Source organism: Sus scrofa, chromosome 1 (assembly GCF_000003025.6).
Source record: "Sus scrofa isolate TJ Tabasco breed Duroc chromosome 1, Sscrofa11.1, whole genome shotgun sequence".
Taxonomy (NCBI): domain Eukaryota; kingdom Metazoa; phylum Chordata; class Mammalia; order Artiodactyla; family Suidae; genus Sus; species Sus scrofa.
The window spans coordinates 108,980,002-109,004,551 of record NC_010443.5 but is presented as its reverse complement, the minus strand read 5'-3'; the positions used below and the strand labels follow the sequence as shown (position 1 = coordinate 109,004,551).

The 24,550-nt window shown below is 43.5% G+C and overlaps 1 protein-coding gene across 24 annotated transcripts in view; it reads left to right on the top strand.

Annotated features, from left to right (window-relative positions):
• The window catches only part of TPM1 (tropomyosin 1 (alpha)), a 29,110-nt gene extending 11,539 nt beyond the window's left edge, over positions 1–17,571 (top strand). For 4 of the 24 annotated variants that reach the window (XM_005659518.3, XM_005659523.1, XM_021084476.1 and 1 more), the window contains 7 exons: positions 2,719–2,852; positions 4,886–5,003; positions 6,100–6,170; positions 6,952–7,027; positions 7,486–7,548; positions 7,837–7,906; positions 16,706–17,571. In XM_005659518.3, coding sequence (XP_005659575.1) covers positions 2,719–2,852; positions 4,886–5,003; positions 6,100–6,170; positions 6,952–7,027; positions 7,486–7,548; positions 7,837–7,906; positions 16,706–16,788 — 615 coding nt within the window. In that variant the 3' untranslated portion in view covers positions 16,789–17,571. 24 annotated transcript variants of the gene reach the window in all.

Here is a 24,550-nt window from a genome sequence, read left to right as displayed (position 1 = left end):
ACAAGGATTAAAAAGGAGGGGGAATACTTTTGAATATATGATCTACACACACTGCTGAGGTTTTCTGTTGGTGGTGTTTTGGGAGGGTGTTGTTTTGCTCTTCATTTCAGCATTCATAGTTGCTTACTTCCTCCCTGTTCATCAAGGGAATAGAATTTTACTAGAAATGGAAAATATAGAAAAGAAGTATGACCTGACCCAAAAGTATATGCTTAAATTATTCCTTCTATTTTTTTTTAATGGAACTAAAAGCTTTTAAAAGTTCCCATACTTAAGAAATGTGCCATCGCTATTAACCTCATCCCATCTCCAAAAATATCCAACATTCACCTGCCAGTGAAATCTGGTGCGGCCCATTACTAGCTATGCACCTATAATGATTTACCTTGTGAGCCCGTATGACCTTGGATTGATTTCACATTTACCCTGCTCTCCGCTGCTGTCAATTACTACTGACAAGATAAAAGTATATTTGAAGTTTTATAAAGAGTCCTTCACCATGTTTGGAGATGCCCTAATCACCTCTCTTTCCCAGATAGAACTTGGCTTTTAAAAATCTTCCAAATCTAGATGAGCAAAGAGCAGAATGTTCTTGTGTTCCTTTAGTCCAAAGCTATAATCACAGCCTCTAACCACATGTGCATTTCAACCTGTACATCATGGGTCTAGGAACCGAGAAAGTTGCTTTTGTTTAAATTAGGTTGGTTTTACTTATTTTATTCAGTAGATAGTTATTGAGCCCAACTCTGTGCAGAAAATTGTGATTCCTTGCACATAAGCTTACAATTGAGTAAGGAAGACAGGACGGTAGATAAAGAGCTAACAGAGGTCCCTAAGTGCATCTTATAATTTTTATAAAACCTGCAAGTGGGAGTTCCCATCGTGGCTCACTGGTTAACAAATCCGACTAGGAACCATGAGGTTGTGGGTTCGATCCCTGGCCTTGCTCAGTGGATTAAGGATCCTGCGTTGCCTTGAGCTGTGGTGTAGATTGCAGACGAGGCTTGGATCCCAAGTTGCTGTGGCTCTGGCGTAGGCCGGCAGCGACAGCTCTGATTTGACCCCTAGCCTGGGAATCTCCATATGCCGTGGGAGCGGCGCAAAGAAATAGCAAAAAGACCAAAAAAAACAAACAAACAAAAAAACCAAAAAACAAACCCGCAAGTGTCCCAAAAACCCCATCACAGCAGGATAAGCATGCATTCAAAGTGGACGAGGAAATGGTACTGGATTAACAATTCCATCTTTAACTTCCATGCATAATATTTAAACAGGCACCAATGCAATTCCAGTCTTGCAGGTGTTCTGAGGCTCACAGTAACAGATGCTTAAAACAGTAGGTAACCATTGCATCCCTGAGAAAGAAACATCTTATTTCAGAAATAGATACAAAGTAAAGACAGTATCTATACTGCTTTTCTTCCAAGGAGTTTGTAACTCTTTTTATAGCAACCTTGACTTGTGAGAAATTCCAATAGCCTTATATCAAAATCGCTTGGGAAATTTGTCTTGGCCCTATTCCAGTGTGACCAGTTATCCTAAAGGGGTTGCTGAAGAGCAAGGGGCTTGCTGGGTTTTGTCTCAATACAGTGTATATTTTATTTTATTTATTTTTTTAAATCTCCTGTGGCCCAATGCCTTACATGTCATGAGGAGATTTTTTTTTTTTTTTTTTTGCTTTTTAGGGCTGCACCTGCAGCACATGGTGGTTCCCAGGCTAGGGGTCTAATTGGAACTGTTGCTGCTGGCCTACGCCACTGCCACAGCAATGAAGGATCTGAGCTGCATCTTCGATCTACACCACAGCTCACGGCAACACTGGATCCTTAACCCACTGAGCAAGGCCAGGGATCAAACCTGCAACCTCATGGTTCCTAGTTGGATTTGTTTCTGCCGCACCATGACGGGAACTCCTGTATAGTGTATATTTTAGAACCACTGAATTTAAAAATACTTTAGTTCCTTAATAAAGCCCCTTTGAGAGTGTGGCCAGGAGAAAGGAGAATAGTGGCTCCTGAGTTCTCACCGTACTGCTTTTGTCTTATGTGGCTTAGCCTGGATAAGTCTGGTCACCTCTGTCCATACCTCAGGCCACACCGAGTGAGGTGGCTGTGATGAAGCTCCCTTTTAGCAGACAGTGAAGGCAGAGTGTTGAAAGCTGTGGAAGAGGAGTTCCCGTCGTGGTGCAGTGGTTAACGAATCCGACTAGGAACCATGAGGTTGCAGGTTCGATCCCTGCCCTTGCTCAGTGGGTTAACGATCCGGCATTGCCGTGAGCTGTGGTGTAGGTTGCAGACGTGGCTCAGATCCTGCGTTGCTGTGGCTCTGGCGTAGGCTGGTGTCAACAGCTCCGATTAGACCCCTAGCCTGGGAACCTCCATATGCTGCAGGAGCGGCCCAACAAATGGCAAAAGACAAAAAAAAAAAAAAAAAGAAAGCTGTGGAAGAAAGGGACCAGGGAGAGAACATTGCTGATGGTCCTTCTGCCTGATGAGGATGGTGTGTGTGGATTTGTATATACCCCAAGGTGGACATCCACTGGGTAAATCAGTAGGTGAACTCCAACATTGACCAGGGCTTGTAGCGCACCTTATAGGGTGGCTCACCACAAGGCCCAGGCTTCCTGTCAGGAACCAACATTTCAGTCTCAGCCTCTCTTAAAGGCCCTACCCTCATTTTCTCAACAACACTGAAATGCCTTTCACCCTCCCTGCCCAGGCTGAAGCCGATGTAGCTTCTCTGAACAGACGCATCCAACTGGTTGAGGAAGAGCTGGACCGTGCCCAGGAGCGACTGGCAACAGCTTTACAGAAACTTGAGGAGGCTGAGAAGGCAGCAGATGAGAGTGAGAGGTGAGGACCCTGCATCCAGCCCACCTCTAGCACAGCCTTTCTCTGATCTTGGGCATTTAAGTACTTTATAGAACCTCAGTGGGATCATTTCTCACTTGATCCAGGTGTGACTACTGGTTTTGTTAACATGAGCAAGATGCCTTTGTGCAAAGCACTGCTTTAAAGCGCAAAGCTGCAAAGATCAAAAAGACCCTATTCTTGCCCTTCTAGAGTTCACCCACCCAACCAGGGAGATAGGACTTTAAATGGGAAGTTCTAGGGATGCATATTGGCCCTTCCATTCCTGCTGACCACAGAGCAGTTGTGCATTTTTTTTTAAAATATAACTTTATTTATCTAGGCCTAAGCCTCCTAGGTATATTTTAAAATTAAGTATGGGCTGGCAGTTGTCGAATAGCCCAACAAATGAGTAGAAGAGAAAGCACAGATATGACAGCAATATGATCCACAAAAGTAAATTGTTTTGGGCTTATTAAGGCTGATAAGACACACATGCACAGGTAAGTACAGTCAGATATGTGTGTGTTCTAAGCCTGCTCCCCCTGTGACCTGGCTGTACCTGATTACTACTCCAGGATTCAGCTTTATGGTAGTTAAGGAAAACCAAAGCCACGTGGGCCAGAAGGTATTTCATCTCATGCTCAAGTATTCGAGTTAATGTACTGATACTGCATATAAGCACTCTAAGAAGAACTCCACAAAACTAGAGAGAGCCCTGCCGTGTGAGAGCTCAGTATTGTGATGTCTCAGACACTGAAAGTGTGTATCTGCTGTGACCTGGGCAGGTGCACACAATCATTTTGTCCATTTCTCCGTCTTTAAGGTGTGTTTCTGCCCCCTGCCACCACAGGTGAAGAGTGATTTCAGCAAAAGCTCTTTTACCAAAGTTTTCAGCTCGTCATTCACTGTTGTTTACTGTTTATTTTCTAACCAAGAGTTTTGGAATTCTTAAAGATGACTCATCATCTCTTAGAGTTGTACACCTAAGTAGCGGTTTTGTGGCTGGCCTCTTCCTGAAATACACTTGTTAGTAAACCTAAAAGGCAATCTGGCAATGTTAGGCTTGAGAGTAAAAAGGTATTTAGAGGTCATTTGCCCCTGTCCCCTGGTTTTACAAATGAGAAAACTAGGGTTCAGAGACTGGGGTGGCCTACCTGAAATCTCAAAGAGAATTTATGGCTGAGCCAAGATGCAGGTCACCTAAGATGTATCGTAGAGCCTCTTTTTTTTTTTTTTTTTTTTAAGTAATTTATTTGTCTTATTGCCTACTTAGATTTTGGTGGATGAATCCCATTTTAACATAACTTATTATTCCATAAATCTATAGTCTATTGTAGGTCAGTTAACATTGTCCAGAACTTACCACCATGCTGAAATAGCCAAATATACATATCAGCATAGAAGATAGTGTTGGTCCTGTCTCTCAGCTGCTATTATGAAGGAGTTTTATAATAAGAACTATAATAAAAAATAAAATTTATATAATAGAGGCAAAACTCTGTTTCTTATCTAAAGTATTAGCCCAACCCACATAAAATTGCCATTTTTACAGGTCTCACATGGTCTAATGCCAGCAATTTCATATGGTTTGATCTGATATTTACATTTGTGTCTGTTGGGGTAGGAATAGCTACATGAAGATAAATTTCCTTTGTTCTGACTTTGGTCCATTTTCATGCTAAAGCTTCCCACCAGAAACGGGAAGAAATCCCGTTATTTATATAGCATGGGAAGCACGTTAGCTTTCTCTGATTCCACGCCTCCCAGATTCAGACATGGTACCTTTCATTTAACATTCGTTGCCTGGACAGTGTCAGCAGTACCAGAAGTGTAAGATTTCATTCACAATAAACAGAAAGCAGTGTATGTCTTTTTCTGCCTTCAGCTCTGGAAAGTCTTGCTTCATGGTTTGGAAGATAAAAAGTAGCTCTGTGCTCTGTTTTGGTCTGTCAGTTACACTGAGCCTCACAAACCACTGCCGTGCAACGTGGGTTCATGGAGGTCAGCTCTAAACCTTGCATCTTCCTTTTCAGAGGCATGAAAGTCATTGAAAGCCGAGCCCAAAAGGATGAGGAGAAAATGGAAATTCAGGAGATCCAGCTGAAAGAAGCCAAGCACATTGCTGAGGATGCCGACCGCAAGTATGAAGAGGTCAGATCCTGGGGCCCAAGGCCTTGTGGAGTCCCACCCGCACCCATGGGAGGGAGAGCAGGGTGCAGCCTTGCGTTCTTCGCTGAAACCATCTGCTTAGCAGAAATGGGCAGTTTGATAAGCAGAGTTTCTTTGTCCCCAGAAAACGGTTCCTAGTTTTTATCCTACTAGGGGATTAGTCACACTGGGAAAGACAGTTTTTGTTGTCTCCCATCATACCCAAAGACCAGGACAAAAGATCTGTGGGCAGGAGAAGGGAAGAGTTGGACCTCTTGTGTTTGGTAGAAGGGGCCTCTCATGCAAGTAGTTCTTCCTGTGTGATTCACCTAGTGCAGCCCAGTCCAGGCAGTGCAGAGCTACACACCATGCACTTGCTCTCTCAGTCTGCCCTCCTCGCTCCTCGGGGTTCACAGGTGAATCAGGTTCTGGTCATGTCCCCATGAAAGCAACCTCCCATGATAACAGTTTTTCCCTTAATGTAACGTGGCTTTCGTGAAACAACGTTGTTCATTACCTTCATCTCCAGATTACACCATGCCCACTAATTTTGAAATGCTTCGTAGGATCCCTATTCTCTCATCTTCTTCCATTGAGCTCCAGTGTTAGCATCTCTTGCTATTTCTGTTGGCCTTTTTAATCTCCTCCTCAAAAAGGAAGTTGAGGTACAGAGTTCTAAATTGATAGAGTTCTTAGGCTTATTTTCAAGTCTTGTCTTGCAGCCCCTACCTTTTCAGCGTAAAAGGCGTCATGCCTCATCATACTGCTATTTTTAAGATTGTGAATTTCGTATTTATCCCTCCTTCCACACTTGGGTCTGGTTGCTCTGTAATTATCCAGGCTTTACCTGAGCCAGACTTAAAATAAGCCTACCCCTTAAAACTAACCGTGCTGGGTCTTTGTGAGCAGAAGCCTCTATAGTCTCCCCATGGGCACTCCTGGTGGAGAATTGCTTCTCACTTGTCCATGGGAAAGAGGATCATCTTATTTATAGACAAGAACTCCTAGGGGCTGATGGACCCATTCCCCACCCCTAACACCCCCTGCTCAGAGCTTGGAAGCCCCACGGTGTGTGAGTATTGTGTTTGTCCTGCTTCAGGTGGCCCGTAAGCTGGTCATCATTGAGAGTGACCTGGAACGTGCCGAGGAGCGGGCTGAACTCTCAGAAGGGTAAGCAGGCCTGGCGCCAGGAGGCTGTGTGTGGGGTGCTGCAGAGCAGTGACTAAACAGCATGACCTTCTGGCAGCTGCACATTTACCTGTTTCAGCTCCGGGCCTCCTTATGAGCTCATTTGACACGGATGAGCCATGAGTATGGAACATAGAGGACTTATGTGGGGTGTCTGTATATGAATGCGTGTATCACTGCATGCCTTACCTGCACACTGATTTTGAGAATGGCCTTGTGCATTTCCTGTGTCCACTAACAGCCAAGTTCGACAGCTGGAAGAACAATTAAGAATAATGGATCAGACCTTGAAAGCATTAATGGCTGCAGAGGATAAGGTACTGATGGCTCATATATGGGTTTTAGGTTTAACTGCAACCCAGGTGTCTTTCAGCTTCCAATGCCTACTGGTTCGTTTTTATAACGACTGCACCTTCACTACACCCTTTGCTATCTTATATCTTGCTTTAAGTGCTTTCTTTGGGTCCTTTATACTCCTTTGTTTTTCCTTCATAAATGCTCTTTGATGCAGCCAAAAAAGAAGCCAAATTGTCATGCTTGGAAGTTGTTGGATTTTTGTCACCCCTGCCTTTCTGCTGTTGGAAGGTCAGAGGGCAGTGTCTGTGACAAAATGGAGCATTTTAGTACCTGATGATTTGGCTACTTTAAGGCGGCCCTGTGTTCTCTAGGACTCAGTTTTCATTTTTTCCCATCCCTCTCCTTTTTCTCTCCTCCTCCCTTTGGCTTGTCTCCCACCCTTTCTACCTCTGGTCGAAAACATTAGCAAATGTGCCGAGCTTGAAGAAGAGTTGAAAACTGTGACGAACAACTTGAAGTCACTGGAGGCTCAGGCTGAGAAGGTAGGCCAGGAGCACGGTGTGGGGGAAAGGCACCCGTTTAGAGCTGCTCGAGAGACACGCACTTTTTCTCTTCTGAGGCCCTGCCGGTGAAGGCAATAGTCCATTAGGCACTTTAGCAAAAGGCATCGTTTTGAGGTGATTTCCTGATGGTTATCAATAACAGCGTCTTTTTTTTTTTTTAATGGGGACTCTATTTCATGTTGAGTGTGTGAGTCATCTGTAACAATTTAATTTAAACCAAGTGCCCAATGGATACGTTATCTTGTTCTTAGCCCATGTAAAACAATAGGCAAGAAAACAGAGAATGCATTGTCGTATGCCATTTGATATCAGAGGCTCCGTTACCTCCGGAGAGAGCCTCAACATCTGTTGGCTGGGCTGGCACTGTCTTTGTATTGGAAGACGTGAATATAGGGTGAGCTGTGGCCTGACATCTGGAATGTTCTTTCTAATTACAGTACTCACAGAAGGAAGACAAATATGAAGAAGAGATCAAGGTCCTTTCTGACAAGCTGAAGGAGGTAATGTTAGGGGTGTTTTGGACAAAGCCAACTGGATTGAGTGTGGTTTTATGGAGCTGGTCAGGGGGTTTCTGTTTTAAAATTATGACGATCCAAGTCAGGAACACGTGGGGTTGGTCTTGAGGGAGCAAGCTGGGCTAGCCTCTCCCTGTGGTGCTTGACTGATGGGTGGTCTCACCTTGTTCATGGGTGCTGCATCTGATTTTCATTCTCTGGTGTCCCCATCTCTTTAGCTATCAGAAATCTAAAACTTCCCAATTTTAATGGAAATAAATTGAATTATTGCAGGCTGAAACTCGGGCCGAGTTTGCAGAGAGGTCAGTAACTAAATTGGAGAAAAGCATTGATGACTTAGAAGGTAAGATCTTAAGTTTGTTTTTAACTTTATCGTTATGGCTGAATACCAACCTGGAAAAATGATTTTCCAGTCCAAGTGCGTCCTCCTTGATACACTTCTTTGCTCTCGCACATTCTTCCTATCTGCCCTTTGGGGTTTTCATTCCATAGCTCTTAAACTCTGGGACCTGAGTCCTCTGCTCACCAGATGGCTGTTAGCCACCAGACCGGGCACATCTCTTTTTGTAACAGCAGATGCCCAGAGGCTCTACTGCACACTCTTTAGAAGTGTGGCGGGTTTATTTTTCCCTGCAAGAAAGGCGGTTGTAGGCGAGAATGACTAGTGTGTTTTCTATCTTTAGTGATACCTACTGATTGTCAGAATGGTATGCAGTTGTTTTTAGGCACAACCTGTCCCCTCCCAAGTATGAATTCAGTGTAAGGGTTCGGCCTTATTTCTTAAGTTACTCATCATCTTGGTCTATATCCTGAAAGAGGGGTGGAGGGTTAATAGGGCATTGCCCTTTGACACGATTTGCATTTCCCTACAAAGACATTTAGGTTTTATTTTAGTAACCTCCCCTCTGTCTCTCAGAAATCATAAATGCTGAGCTCTGAAGCTGCAAAAAGAAAGGAAAAAAATACATAGAATTATATACATCAAAGGTAGAAGGGGCTCGAGAAAGGACTGGAGGTTGGTGCAGATGACAGCCAAGCTGCTGGAGAGGAGAAAATGACAAATGGTTGCAAAACAGTCTGCCAGGGAGCAGCAAAGTATGGAACCTTCGTATTACAAAAACTGAATTGCAGGCTTGGCACAGCAACATCGTAAACAGTGTGGTTCTCCTCACGTTCAGGCCTTCTGGACCAGTGAGGAGAACTTGAGTGGGAAGACCCGGGGCGGGGGGGTAGTCTAGGTGGCACCATCAATCGATAGCCCAGCTGTCTAGCTTGGTCAGGAAGTCAGTGGTTTGAAGGTGGAACCAGATAAGGATTACAGACTGTAGTCACAAATTGTTCCTCCAAAACAATGCCCTGGGATATTTTTTCCATTCTTTATAGTTACAGATGGCTGACTACTCCAGTGTAATTCAATTAGAGCCCTATAAAAGGAAGATGTTCTATTACCCAGCCCCACCTACCCTGGCCCCAGGAGACAGCTTTTTGTGGTTTTGTTTAGGGTTTAACATGGTTTACTGATATACCTACCGTATTTGTTATGATTTTCATATTGAGTCTTTCTTGTTTTATTTTCTAATGGGTTTTGTTCTTTTTGTTTTTGTTTCGATTCTGTTAAAATCAAAACGCACGCCTCCTGCATTGGCCACCTGCTGCGGCACCAATTCCTTCATGCATTGCCCTTTCCTTGCTGCTGTGGTGGGATGGTATCCATGCCACCCTCACTCACCCTCCATCTCTTGATCACTCTCCATGTCCTTGCACCTCTGCCTTCCACTTCCTGGTCATAGACGAGCTGTACGCTCAGAAACTGAAGTACAAAGCCATCAGCGAGGAGCTGGACCACGCTCTCAACGATATGACTTCCATGTAAATGTGCATCCACCCTGCCTGCTCACATCCGTGCCCTCATGCTAATACGATAAACTCACCACCACACCCTTCTGTATCTTCAAAATCTCCATCTTTGCAGCTTTCTGCTCACTCTCTTTGCATAATCTAGGATAGTCATTGTTTTTTTTCACATCCTACTAACATAAAGGCCAAGTAGACTGTCTCTCTCTCCACAAACCATTTTCCTTTCAGAATCCATTCATTTCATATTGTCTCAATGCAGTCGTTGGTACCAAGCTGAACTGGAATATGAATGACTTGGGCACTATCTGTTTAGCAAATTAAATGAGGCTCAAGTAAAATTAATAGGCCGTGCACCTGTGCCGGAATTTCCCAAGAAATATCAAAAGTTCATTTCCTGAAAGTCAGTTAAATACAGTGTGATGATTTTTCGTAGAAGAAATATAAATTTAAGGAACTCTACAGTGTCAAGAGGACTGAGGCTCTGAGGGAAAGGAAATTGATCCAGAATATCCTAAAGAATGGTGCTGTAAAAGGTCACATTTTCCTCACTTTTAAGAATTCTAGACAGAAATGAACCATCTGCTGAGTAGCCAAGCCTTTAATTTCCTATGTTTATGTAGAAAGAATGAACATACAAATGCCACAACCTGTGTCAAAGAAATGGAACCTAAAACACAGATTGCAATCTGAGTTTGAGAGTTAATGGCCCAGCCTTTACTACTGCTGGGCAGTACAGGTGGAGTAGGTAGTCTTCCTGTCACTAGAGCCTGGAGCATGCATGACTAACACACATGCTACTAACCAAATGTGAACATTAGACTGGTTCTGCCCCTCTCATGTCTAACCTGGAAATGTTTCACAGAGGTTTCCCTTGATTCTTCTAAGATGGCACTGAATTGCATTTAAGCTGGAAATTTCATTTTCCAGGCCCACCTGTCATTTCTTTACCCAGCTAGAAAAATGGTAGCTTGAAGACTGTTAGCATGTACCTGCTGCCTTACACATTGTATAGACTCACCACATTGCCCTTGGAGACACAACTGTCACCGTGGAAACTAGAGCAAATCCCTTCCTCTCTTCCCTCCTTTGTGAATGAGGGGTGGATGAGATCATCTGTCTCCAAGCACTAAAATGAGGTGATGCTATAAGAAAAACTTTTAGGAGTTCTCGTCGTGGCTCAGTGCTTAACGAATCCGACTAGGAACCATGAGGTTTCGAGTTTGACCCCGGCCTTGCTTAGTGGGTTAAGGATCCAGCGTTGCCGTGAGCTGTGGTGTAGGTCACAGATGCAGCTCGGATCCCGCATTGCTGTGACTCTGGTGTAGACCAGCAGCTACAGCTCCAATTGGACCCCTAGCCTAGGAACCTCTATATGCCAAGGGTACAGGCCTAGAAAAGACAAAAAAAAGAAAGAAAAACTTTTAGTATCAGGTATGATTTAATATTCTGAAAAAGGGGTTCCCCTCACGGCCCAGTGCTTAACGAACCCAACTAGTATCCATGAGGTTTTAGGTTTGATCCCTGGCCTCGCTCAGTGGATTAAGGATCTGGTGTTGCCGTGAGCTGTGGTGTAGGTTGCAGACTCGGCTCAGATCCGGCATTGCTGTGAGCTTCAGTGCAGGTCAGATGCGGCTTGGATCTCGAGTTGCTGTGGCTGTGGTGTAGGCCGGCGGCTACTGCTCCGATTTGACCCCTAGCCTGGGAACCTCCATATGCCATGGGCACAGCCCTAAAAAAATAAAAGACAAAAAAAAAAAAAAAAAACTGACAGGTGGGTTTACTTAACATTTGTTAAGTTCTGTTCATGGGTCTTCTTGTAATGGATCCTCCCCCAGAAGGGGCTGTGCTGGCCTCAGGTCTGGATCCTGGTGGGCAAAGATTGACATCCTCCCTCAGGCACAACTGGCCATGGGTTTTGCATGTCTGCTTCTTGCCTGTGTTTCAAATGCTTCTCTCATCTGTTAGTTTAGCTTCTCTGTTTTCCATTGTGCCACTTTTTCTCCCACCTTTTCTCTTCATGCAGATAAGTTTCTTTGCTTCACTTCTCCCAAGACCCCCTCATCGAGCTGGATATCCCACCTCTCTGAGCTCTGCAGTTTGTCTCTTCTCCAGCTGACCCTGGTTTATTCTTTCACATCCTGCCTTAGGGCCAGGCACACACTGTGCTTTCTATTGTACAGAAGCTCCTCAATTCAGTGTAAAATAAACACTGTGTAAGCTATTTCTGTTTGCTATTCTTTTTACTTCTTATTTATTGATATTTTAGTTTCAACACTGAATAAAACTACAAATCTGCTTCACACATATGAGGGTTAATTTTTGGCTGCTGCTTTGCTTTTTTTTTTTTTTTTTTTTTTTCTTTTCCCCACTCTGAACATGAATAGCAAGAGTTTCTAAAGCAGTAGTTCCTAGTGGAACTTAAAAAAATAGCCATGCCTCGATCTCTCTCAGCTTTGGTTCGCAAAGGTCAGAGTGAGGCCTGGGCAAATGTGTTTTCTTAGGGGTTGTCATGATTCTCGTATGTAGTGCAGGGTGAGAACCTCTGCACAGGGGACTTTGCTTGTTGGAGATGGAAAAATATGTCTTGAGCAGTGCTTTCCTCTGCCAGACATTTAGTTTGGGATGTGGTAAGCCCCCTGTGTCGATATTTAAATGGCCCTGCTTGGGAGGATGCTGCCAACTAAGAAGGGCTCATGAAGAAGGCTTCATAACCATCCCGAACTGCTAGGAACTTACTGGAAAAGATGGGAAAGAACTTGGATTCCAACAGCGTAAACTGAGATTATTGTTGATCATCCTTTTACAGAACAAAGAGCAGTTAAAGCTTTTTAAAAGTATGCTCATTCCTCAGCCCCCGTCATTTTGATCGTGGAATGACATTCTGTAGTTTTAGGAACATGTGATTATGTTCAAGTCGAGATTTATTTTTGTGCGTATAAGCACATTATGTATTCTTTAGGAGGGATTGTACTTAACATGATTCTCGTGACAAGAACATTTCATTTGTGAACATCTCTAAAGCATAGCCATAATTAAGTTGATTCTGCCTGCCGCCTCCTAAAAATACTGGAAATCGTTCAGTTATATTTTATTTGGGTTTCACCATTTCACTTCAAAAACAGCAATTAAGTGATTTTTTTTAATGTATCACAAAATTAGAGCTTTAAAATGATTTGAACATTCATTTCTTAATTCCCAGCATTTCTCCATCCTCCAACAATCTGGCTGTATTTCTCCTGTGTTTTAAATGCGGGTGATCTTCATCTGTTTGTATATAGTTTTTCTTAGCCTCAGAGGATTTATAGGCCACTCTTTTCAAGTAAATTTGGACAAACTGAAAATGTCAGTTACTATACAAAGACTTCAGAACAGGGTAAAAATAGTCTTTTTAAGAGGGCCATGGTATAGTAGACTTTTTAAAATTTATAATATACACAGTGTCTTTCCCTTGAGAGTAAAAGACTTCTGTAATTTCTTGTTTTCCTTTTCCTAAGGCTTCTTGGGCCTGCTTTTGACTGTGATTCCTGCCTGTTCTTTTTAAAATTCAGAATAATAGAAGTGGGTCCTTTCCTGAGTAACCCTGCTTCCTGCCCTAGACAAAATGACAAGACTGAAAGTTCTGCTAAGCAGATGTTCAGTTAATTCTGGAGGCACATCTGCTCTTGGAAACCCTTCTGGAGACTTTCACACTTTCTATAAGTATATTCTATAGTATGGAGGTGGGAAACTGATGTATTGGGAAGGCAAATCTGAAATGAGCCCAAGAAGGTATGGCTGCCCAAGAGGATAAATAGCTAGTTGATCTTATCAAGAAATGGTTGAGCCCCAAGCTTCTAGCTCAGAGGGCTAAGCCATACATAGAAGCAGCTGCTGCAAGAGCCTTGGTTTGATGAAACCATAAGTATTGCTGAGCACTAGATGCCCCAGACATCAGGGAGGTGAAACAGGAGGGGAAGATACTTCCAAATGTATAACTGTTCCAGGTCCCTTCCTTCAGCCCCAACCCCAGGCACACCAGCTCTGTGGTGCTGAAGTGGAGCAGGTCCAAAGGAGGATGTGGAGGGGATGGCTGTCCTTTAAGCTGCATTCACACTGACCCCCTGAATTCTCTAGGGTATCCTCCAGAGTTCTTCCATTCCAGCTTGGCCGTACATTGGCTCAGCAAACTGAGACATCCTTCCTGCCTGTGGTGATGGTCCCCCACGCAATAGTGTGAATGTGCTGGTAGGGTTTAAATTTTGCAACCCCCAAATATGCAACATACCGTGAAAGGTAGAGAGGCTGTGGTAAAGAGACACACTGCAAATGTTCTTTGCGCTCGATGAGCTGGCCATCCAGTAGGAAGATAGAAGAGTGAAGCAGGTCTGAACTAACAGATGGTGGGATTTTAGCATCAACAAGGAAGAAAGACAGTAATTCTGACTGAGAGCTACCTGGAAGAGGTGACATTTGATGGGTTTTGAACATTCAGAAAATTTGGATCAGCAAAGAAGATAAGGCAGTAGGTATTCTGAGCCAGAATGCACAATGAATATGGAATCTTCCCCATCTTCTACCATTTATGAGAAAAAGTTAAAATAAGAATTAATTAATATCGGGAGTTCCTATTGTGGCACAGTGGAAAGGACTCCAACTAGGAACCATGAGGTTGCGGCTTTGATCCCTGGCCTCGCTCAGTGGGTCGAGGATGTGGCATTGCCGTGAGCTGTGGTGTAGGTCGCAGATGTGGCTCAGATCCTGAGTTGCTGTGGCTGCGGTGTAGACTGGCAGCTAAGCTCCAATTAGACCCCTAGCCTGGGAACTTCCATATGCCGTAGGTGCAGCCCTTAAAAAAAAAAAAAAAAAAAATATATATATATATATATATATATATTAATTAATATCCCAACAGACCTGGGGGCTAGAGACCAAACTTTTTTTTTTTTTTTTTTTTTTCCCCTGGGTGTAGAATTGCTAGCTTTTCAAATTTGTTAAGTAGAATTTGTGGGTTGAGGTTGTCACTATCATTTGAAACAATCATATGGCCTCCAGCTTTTTCTGTTAAGTGCTAGGTGTTTGTCATTGTTTGGGCACCTTCTGGGCCATCAGATACAGACTGACTCTTGTGGCTACTTTTCTTGCCACGTGAGCAGATTACATGCCAGGGTATAAAATGTATGTCAACCGGGCTCCCTGTAGGTGTTTGAGATTCCGTTCATTTTATACACAGCCATCTAGCACAACAGAATGCCACTCTCTCGAGGAAGTCAGTCAGATTTTAAATCAGTTTTGAGAGGAGATAAGTCTTTGTCTCCTGCTCTTCGAGTAGGGTAATGCACACCCCGTACCCCAGCTGGACAGGAGGTCAGGATTTGTACCCTGTATCACTGCAGTTGCGGGAGGGGCAGGGAGCTTGGTTTTGCATTTCATAAACTGTTAATGCAGGAGTTCTCTTGAGGCTCAACAGGTTAAGGATCAGGCGCTATCATTGCAGCAGCCTGGTCGCTGCTGCGGCATGTGTTTGATCCCTGGCCTAGGAACTTAAAAGTGCCACAGGCATGGCCAAAAAACAAAAAACCATTAATGCAGCAACAGAAATCCTTCTTGGTGCTACCCTAAAGGAAAGCCAGCCCTGGGAGTGGAGATGAAAGGGGTTCCTAAAAGAGGTGAGCAGAAAGGGGCAGGTTGAGGTTTTAAAAGCAGCTCTCTGCTGAGTTCACCTCCAGCCCTGCCTCCGGTCCTGAGGCTGTTGCCAGAAGCTGCACTCGGCCCAGTTCACACAGGGGTTTTATTGAGATGCATGTGGAGCATTCCCTCTCTCTCCTCCTCAGATCCTGCCACTCTTTCCTTCCCCTCCCACCAAGAGGGGAGTCCTGGCTCTTCCTAAGTCTGCCAGGCCCTTTGCCATCCACCCTCCCTAGGCACAGGCCAGCTGAACATGGGTAAAGGTAACTGCTCAGCAAGTGACCGGTGCCGAGGTACTTCTGTGTTCTGTTAACTCCCTCACCAACTCCAGCTAACCTCTCTTCTTTCTGCCTCCTCTCTTCTGCTAACCTGCTTGCTGACCTGTACAGATCAACTCTACCAGCAACTTGAGCAAAACCGCCGCCTAACTAACCAACTAAAGCTGGCCCTGAATGAGGATTAAACTTAAGTGGGAAAGAACCTGGGCTGAATTCTAGAAATGCAGCCCATGGGCAGGACTGTTGTACCTTCAACTAACAGGGTTGAAAACAGTTGATTTCTGCACAATCGAACATGAAAGGAATCAGTTGAAAGGCTGACCTTGCCTGCGTTTTCCTCTTATATCAGGAATAATTAAGGTCTCTTTAATCTCACAACTGCTTTTATGGTAAAATTATATACATGTATGTGGATAAATGTTCATAATCAGTTCAGCACTCGTCTTTGCCATAGCAGGTCCTCTTGTTTGAACAGATGCATAATGAGGACCAAAAAAATGTTTTCTATTTCCTACAGAGAACTGAGTCCTGCTTTAAGTTAGAAAGCCAAAGCAGAGGGGTGTGTATGTGTATAACTATATATATATATTATATATAGGATGTGATATATATAATATATATTCCTATTACATATTCATCCTAATGTCTAAGTATTTGGTATAGTATTTGAAACATGATTAAGTGTACCTATGCTTGGGCAAAATAGCTTTTGAAAACAGGAGTTCATGTCAGAAGTCTCTGATTGTCTGAAAGGTATGCCTTTATTCAGTCTAACGGTGTTGGAATCTGGTGAGAATGTCATGCTAATAATAAATAGAACACTGTGAGAATAGTAAGAGAATGTCCTACGGAAGTGTGCATGAAACGTGTCAATTTTTTTTTTTAATGAGCCACAGAAATAAATCATTGAAAAGCTGTCAGAAAGCCTATTTACATCATCTTTGTCTTCTGTGAGATTGTGTTATAACACAACTCCCAGACCTTTAACTGCCTGTAACTCATAAATGTCTGCTGTTATTAACTTCAGTGCTGCAAGCACCTCTCCCTGTTCCCACAGCGCAGCGAACCTTCCCCAAACCCCACTTGCATTGTATTCTCCGTGGATTGTTGGCGAAGGTTCCTCTGGGGCTCTGTGAGAACCCACTGTGCCTGTAGTTCCTTAGGGCTCAAGACGGCTTCCCCTTCCTAGGTCCCTGTGTGGAAATGAGTAATGTCTTACAAGCATGCCTAGTCCTAATCATCTGATCCTTTGTTTGTGATTGATGTTTGCCTGCCTAAATGTACAAACACCACCGTGTCCAAAGTGCAGCTATTCATGACTTGATTTTCTAATCCCACCACAGAGAAAGTGGCTCATGCCAAAGAAGAAAACCTTAGTATGCATCAGATGCTGGATCAGACTTTACTGGAGTTAAACAACATGTGAAAACCTCCTTAGCTGCGACCACATTCTTTCATGTTGGTTTTGTTGGTTTTTTTGTTTTGTTTTGTTTTTAAACACCATGCTTACCATGAAACCCCTTAAATGCATTTTTATTTACTTTTACCACTGTCACAGAAATACCCACAAAATACCAGCTAGGTCGGGGATGGGGAAAACACACACACACACACACACACACACGCACAGAGGCGAGCCCCTGTCAAGGCAGTAATGATTTAAATGTGCCATTTCCCAGGTTGACATTGCCACACTTCATAGAGAGTTTAGCAACACAGTGTGCTTAGTCAGCCCAGGAATCCTCATTAAGCAGAAAGATTTCCATTCAAAGTGCCAATGATAAATGAACAGGAAGATTAATGTTGGAAACACAATCAGGTGTGGATTGGTGCTACGTTAAACAAAAGGTCCCACTGTGGTCTTTCGTTCAATATTGTTACTATTTAGAATCTGTCCATCGCTAATTTATTTTGTCTTGAGTTTTACAATGAGGTGCAACTATGGATCCCGTCTGCCAGAATTCACTAAAGCCAAGGGTTTGTGAGCCATCGTGCTCTTGTAAGCCTTCTGTTTTCTTCTGATTGGCACATTTGCAGCTCGTTGCAACTTGTAGGATAGCATGCCATGTGGATTTCCACCGTGTTAAAGTGAAAGATTTAGGCACTGCATACAATGGTGAAGAAAAAAACATTTTCTTAAGAGTTATAACTGTATGTAAACCTTGTATAATGATATGGAATAAATGCACATTGTAGGACATTTTCTAAATGTGGTGGTCCTGTCATTTGTATGTTTTTACTTTGTGAACTTTAAATTATGCGGTCAGCTTACTTTCCCCCCCACACACGTTTCTTAAAGCAGATTAATACCCCAGTGTCCGGGGGAAACTGGGGTACATGTGTTATCCTCCCAGACACTCTCAAGTCACATGCTGTCTTCCTTTGATCTGTGTAAGTTACAGCCAAGCAGCAAAAAAACCCTTTCCAAGTCCAGGCTTTCCTCCAGGTTATGGACTATATCTACGTGTACATACATATAGGTCTTTTGCAGTGGTTTTGCTCATTTGGGGACTTTTCCTGAGTTCGTGGCTAAGTCTTTATCAGTGGCAGTCATACAGTCATACACATGAACAGGTTGTAGGTTAAGGCACCAAATATGCTGTTCTCCAGCAGTGTGATGCTACTTCAAAGTAGAGATTAAGGGTTTTTGTGATTTTCTGCGTTATAACTCATGTTGAGTTCTAAATTCCCATACATCTATTTCTCGCACTTGGAAACTGAAAATATAACGTCAGTCTGGAAGACTTTAGGCAAACAAAAACAGATTACAAACAATATTAGTTGGCTAAACTTGTGCTACAGGGAGAAAAAAGACATTCCCTTGAAAAAACCCAGTAAAATGGAAATAAACGAATCTTTTGCATGGATATTTTCACTGAAAAGGACTCTGTATCCCTGTAGCTGTTCTTCCATGCCTTTTGATCAGGTATTTTTTCTTCACAGACCCAAATAAAATCCCAGCAGCCAGGAAGAGTTCCCACCTCTAAAAAGCTGTCCCTTTGTTCAAGGCAAATAAACTCTCTGCCTCTCAACCTTCCTGCATCTTCCACAGGTCTGGGCTCTCCCCTGCCCATCCTCAGCTTCAGTCAGGGGCTTTCTTACACCCAGCATTTGTTCACTTTGGGAGCCACATCTGGCGTTATCTTTTCTAGTTGCCTAGCCTACCAAGTCCCTAAACCTGAGATTCTTCATCTCTGAAGTGGGCCCCTCACTCACAGGTTATTGTTGTGGGACTCAAATGTATAAGCCAGGGGATAAACACGCAGCACAGCACTTTGGGCACACTCGATGACCATTCATGGTTTTCCAAATGGTGTGACTCCAGAGCCCTGCCCTTATTCTTCTAGCTCTTGTTCCAGACATTTTACAGCAGCTCGTAGACATGGTTAGAACCAGATGAGGCAGCAGGTACCGTTGGGAGGGTGGGGGTTGAGTCAGCTTGCAGCCGCCATGACTGCAGGGAGTGGTGTAGGCCTGACTTCCTCCCTGGGTTCCAGGGATCAGATCAAATCAGTGGATTGCTGCAGTATCATGCCAGTTCAATGAATTGTCATTACCTCATCATTCTAATAAATAGAGAATGCCCTGTCCCTACACACCTTAGGGCAGACCCAGTGTGGTCATCTCTGAGCATGCTGCTCTGGAGGTCAGGGGAAGTGGTTAAGACCCTTCGGTGTGCAGACCTGGAGGCTGGACACTCATACAGTCACCATTTAGAAAAGAGTATAGTACAGATAACTAAAGATTCACACTCTAAATTCCATTGCCGAACCTCAGCAGGCCCAGACTTACAAATGAGTAGCTGGAAAAGTTGCCTGGTTCAGAATAAAACATTGTGGAACTCCATGGAGAAAGACTACAAGGTAAGAAAATAAGCATCTTGCAAAAATATTTAAATTTGTGGTGAGAGTTCTGTGATCTCTCATTAAAGGAAAATGCTTTGTGGATATATTCGGAACTTTTTGAAACTGACATTGAAGAGAGTGATTCTACTTACTATTCCTAGAGATATCAGCAGAAACAAAATCTAATTTTTGTGTATGCTGCTATATGTCCTCCAGAGTTTAATGCTTTGGGCAAGAAATTGTCTTTTTTCCTTGAACAAATATTTGAGACTATGTTAACCATTTTTTCACCCTGTCAATACTGTTTGTAGATGCAGTTTTTTTTTAAATCTGCAGTCAGATGTACATACAGGGGGGAAAAAATTGAGTTCTCCAATCAAAACAAAACACTGGAGTGCTCCGGGAGCCATCATTTCCAGAATTGGAGACAGGGGTTTGGAAAGAAATTATTGGAAATGGCAGGCGATGCAAGAAGCGTTCCTTCCATTATATACACTCTTTGACATTGAGGGTTTTCAGAGCTGCATTCCTCTGACAGATGTTATAAATTTTGTATGTCAAACAATGAATGAAGCTATGTTGAGGGCTTACTAATGTGAATCCAACTTTAGCCAAATTTTTGACAAATAGACACCAGCCTAGAGGAGAAGACTGGTTCCTGCTGCCCATGAGAGTTTTCTTTCCATCTGTTACCAAGGCCGCAGAGAACAAAGAGGCGAGTCAAAGCCTTATCAGGGCCTGCCAAGGCTGGTGCCCTAACTGAAATGCCCATTTGGAGCCAGAAGGAGGCTTATCATCGAGGCCTGGATAGTTTGGTGGCTTGCTCAAGGTCACTCATCTGCTTGAGTTCACCCCCAGCTCCTACAGGGCAGACAGCACCCTGTGGGGTTTGGAAGCCAGAGGGGCCCACTTCAAATCCACCACTCACTGTGTGAGCCCAGGTTGATTTTACCATTTGCACAGCCATTTCTCCATCCTTAAAGGAGATGATTTGCCTCTTGGCATGCCTCTGCACTTCCGCACAGGCTGAGAGCAGAAGGAGGGGTTGTGTGTAAACTCCCCTCCCCAACTCTTCCTCCTCCTCCAGTCCCTCTTCTGCTCCTTGGGCTTTGAGCCATTCCCCTGGAAATGGAAAATAACTTTTTTCCTTTTGAAATTAAAATACCCAGCACCAATCCCCTGAAAGCCATTCTTGGCTTTGCAGCCCCCATACATAAATTACATTCAAATAGGTTTGTTGATTGGCCCAGACACAAATTCTCCAGGAACAGTTCCAGCGTGGTTAATCACCTGTGCACAGGAGGTGAAAAATGTTTCAAAGTAAGAGATTCACATTTCATTTTTAAGTGGAATACCGGCCCTTGGAAATAAGATTCTCTTGCTCCTTGCTTGAAATGCATTTGGATATGCTGCTGAGTGGAAGCAGACAGAACATGGAATCCTGCTGGTAGGCCTTGCAATAGATGTGAGTGAAGGCAGTTTGACCCGCATTTATTCTTGAGGAGCCGCTGCAGAATCCCATCTCCAGAGGAAAGCTAATGACAGGAAAGGTAAAAAGCCCTTCCTGTGTGTGGGCAAGGGGCCGACAAGACATGGGCCAGAGGCATGAAGGCAGGTACTGCGTGGCGGTGGGGGTGAGAGAGGAGTCTGCTTGATCATGCTGAATCCTGATCTCTTGCCAGCTCAGGAGATACTCAGGATTTGGAACACTGCCTTCCCAGCAGAACTCTTGTTGCTTAGACTCATAAATTTGAAATTAAACTCCCAGGTACCTACAGCAAAGCAATATAGCCCTGTGGCGTTCCACTGAGCCACGTTTTGGTGGGCTGACCACATCCTTAAGGACTCCCATCCCAAGCCCACTTCTCTGTGCAAGCCACGTTTCACAATAAAAAAATTTGCTGGAGTTCCCGTTGTGGCTCAGTGAGTTAAGAACCTGACGTCTCTGTGAAGATGCAGGATCGATCCCTGGCCTCACTCAGTGGCTTAAGGATCTGGTGCTGCCGCAAACTGTGCCATAGGTCGAAGATGAGACTCAGATCTGGTGTTTCTGTGGCTGTGGTGTAGGCCTCAGCTGTAGTTCTTATTGGATCCCTAGCCCCGGAACTTCCATGTGCCCCAGGTGAGCCCCTAAAAGGATTTCTTTTAAAAATAGCGAAGTAACTACTTGAGGTATGTGGTGGTCAAAGATACCAGTATTCTCAGTGAGCTATCCCGAAAGGCTTGAGTGTTGTTGCTCAAAGCCCGGGCATCAGCATATTAGAAATGTGGCCCGGCACCCAGGCAATAGGGTTTTTCATTTTTGTTTGTAAGGTGAGTGACTTCCCAGGGATGCTGGCATATTTGCGCCTCAGAAACCAGCCGGAAAGTGACTCATCGCTGATTTACTGGAACTTCATGACCACCATTCCCGTGATGTGTCCTCCTGCTCTGTTCTCACAAAGTACTCTTTTCCAGGATACTTCAGGATTATCTGCCTTAGCAAGAAATTGAAAAGGAACAAAACGGATCATTGGCCTAGGAATAGGAATCTAATAAATGTAAAGAAAATGTGACTCAACAGAGAGTTTCTTGTCTCAGATCCTGGCAGAACTCTTCACCGCTCTTTAATCCCTAATCTTTGGCTTGAAACCTCCTATCTGGAATGTCCCCTGTTTCCGGCTTATGTTCTCCCTTTTTCCTCCAGCTACAGCTTTTCATTATTCTAATCTCTTATTCTCACTCTCTTAAACATAGGAAAGGCTTCCATATTGTTTTCTAGTAACTAGAGGATATATGGAGGTGAGGATTATAAGTAATTGGGCCTCCAGGACTAAGAATTTCCATTTCTACTTAAGCACTGATACTTTTTAGAGGCTGGATTTTGGAGGCCAATATAGAAAAAGTATAAAATAGACTTCTTGCCCCTAGGGAGTCTATAATCTAGAGGAAGCAATGCACACATATTAAAAAATGGTAAAACTGGAGATGAGTGCCTGGCAGAATGAGAGCACATGATACAGCAGTGAATTGAAAATCAACATCATGCCCCCTTCCTGGAACACCTAAAACCAATGGCAAAGGTTCTCTGGGAAGGTTTATAATTTTCTCGAGTATTCGAGCCACAGGCATGCATGACTCACCCTTACCTCTCACACCTTAGTAACAAGAGCTCTGCTAGTTCATAAATGCTTTGGTTTTGCCATTTACTCCAGCCACCAAGGGTTTTGTTCTTTCTTGAAGATTTCTTCTGCTGGACTTAATTTACAAATTCTCCCCTCTTACCCGCCTCCCATTTCTTGTTTTATTGCCAATTAACTTTTTTTTTTAATTTTCTTTGTCTTCGTACACCTTTGCTTTTACCCTAGAGTACCTCCCAATCTTCAGAGCAAAGAGTAAGAGTATAAATAAATAATTACATAGAAGCTTAGAGACTAGAAAATCAGCTTTCTTCTCCAAGAGGGAGGTCTGCAGGGAGCCTCTGCTTCCTGGGAAAGCAGATAGATTAGCATTGCCATGAACACTCACTCCCTCCGTGGGAAGTCTCCCCAGTGCTCTTTCCTGTGACCCTTGGAGGAGAGTCACCTGACCAGGCTTCAGCCTTCCTAATGGGTTAGGAGCCCCAGGGGGGCTCCAGTTAATCCCTTTTCCAGCTTTCCAGGAAAGATGGAGAGCCAGGTGGGTGTGCCAGGAATGGGGTTTCACTGCTATATTCATAGGAATTGCTGGGGGCAGGGGGAGGTGGTTGCAGCTCCCTTTTACTTTTATTTCTTTTCTTTTTTTTTTTTTTTTTTTTGATTTTTAGGGCCGCACCCGTGGCATATGGAGATTCCCAGGCTAGGGGTGGAATCAGCCACAGCAATGCCAGATCCGAGCCACGTCTGTGACCTACACCACAACTCGAGGCAACCCTGCATCCTCAACCCACTGAGCGAGGCCGGGGATGGAACCTGCAACCTCATGGTTCCTAGTCTGATTCATTTCCACTGCCCCACAATGGGAACTCCCCCTTTTACTTTTCCAGTCAGGTTCCTGCCCAAGAAAGATAAAGTATTATTGACAAATATGGCACAATGGAATTTGGATGAAAAGGACGCTAACCCAAAGAATTCCAGCTTGGATAACAGCAATAGATATATGTTATGTATTTAAAGGAATAGGTAAATACAGCAGTTTGCAAGTTCAAATGGAAATTTATTTGCCAAATTTGGATAGAGGACTGCAAAAGAAATTAGCCAAAATGTGCACAGAAGGTACAAGGCACCATGTAATTGTGTACATTTCCAGTTTATCTGTCATAAAATGTTATAGAAATAATAGAAAATCTATAAGGAAAGAAAGCCACTCAAGCCATCACAAAAAAATGTTTTCCATCTGTTTTGCTTATGTGTATATTTAGGGGTTTTGATTTAAAACTTTGTTTTTTATCCAAAAAAAAATTTGCATAAGCACCTTCCTGTGTTGCTAACCTAATCTCCAACTGGTTAATGTGATAATTTGTTATTTTCCTAATGTTGTACCTTTGGGTTCTTTCTGACCTTGTTCTCTCATTAACTAGAACTGATAGGAAACTCTTTGTAATTTGGATATTTTCTAATAAGAAATGAAAACATACACTTTAAAAATATATTTAAGTGCAAGTACCCCCAAATATAGTTAAGCTGTTTAACTAGGTAGAGTAGTAAGTCCTGCCCCAACCTGGAGTGAGCCCATTTGATTTCCATCCAGCCTCTTAAGTTCTTAAAAAAGAAACCCATTCCCCAAACAGGTTGAACTACAGGCCTTTAAGAAACCTAACTCTACACATTGTCTCTATTTCTCCCCACTCCTCCTCCCACCAACAAAAGCACACAAGCTTGAACTTTAAGAGATGCTTTTACAGCAGCCACCCACTCTTTCCTGTTCCCCATGTCTAGCCCCAGAGTTGATCAAAGTGAATGGTGGGTGTGTGGGCTGAGAGGCACTGCCCAGGGTCACTCTTGCTTCCCTTTTGGGAAGACCCTTAACTACTGGTAATGAACAGTGATAGATGGGAGAAGCAGCAGCAGTGATAAAAGAAACGAACTGCAAAGTGAGGGATGCAGTCTAAGATATGGGTTAAAATCCCAGGCTTTGCTCCCTCTTATTTCAAGGGCAGGCATTTTCCAAACAGGTTTGTTTTGCATTTTGTGTTGGAGCCCTGTGTGGTGAACAGATGGAAGCTTTTTATTTTAAGTTGTTTGCCCTGAGATTGACAGCCTGGAGAGTTTCCTGAAACAGACCCTGAAATTTCCTTTAAAAAAAAAATATATATATATATATGTGTGTGTGTGTGTGTGTGTGTGTGTGTGTGTACCTGGACAAATAAATGCCTCAGAAACTGTT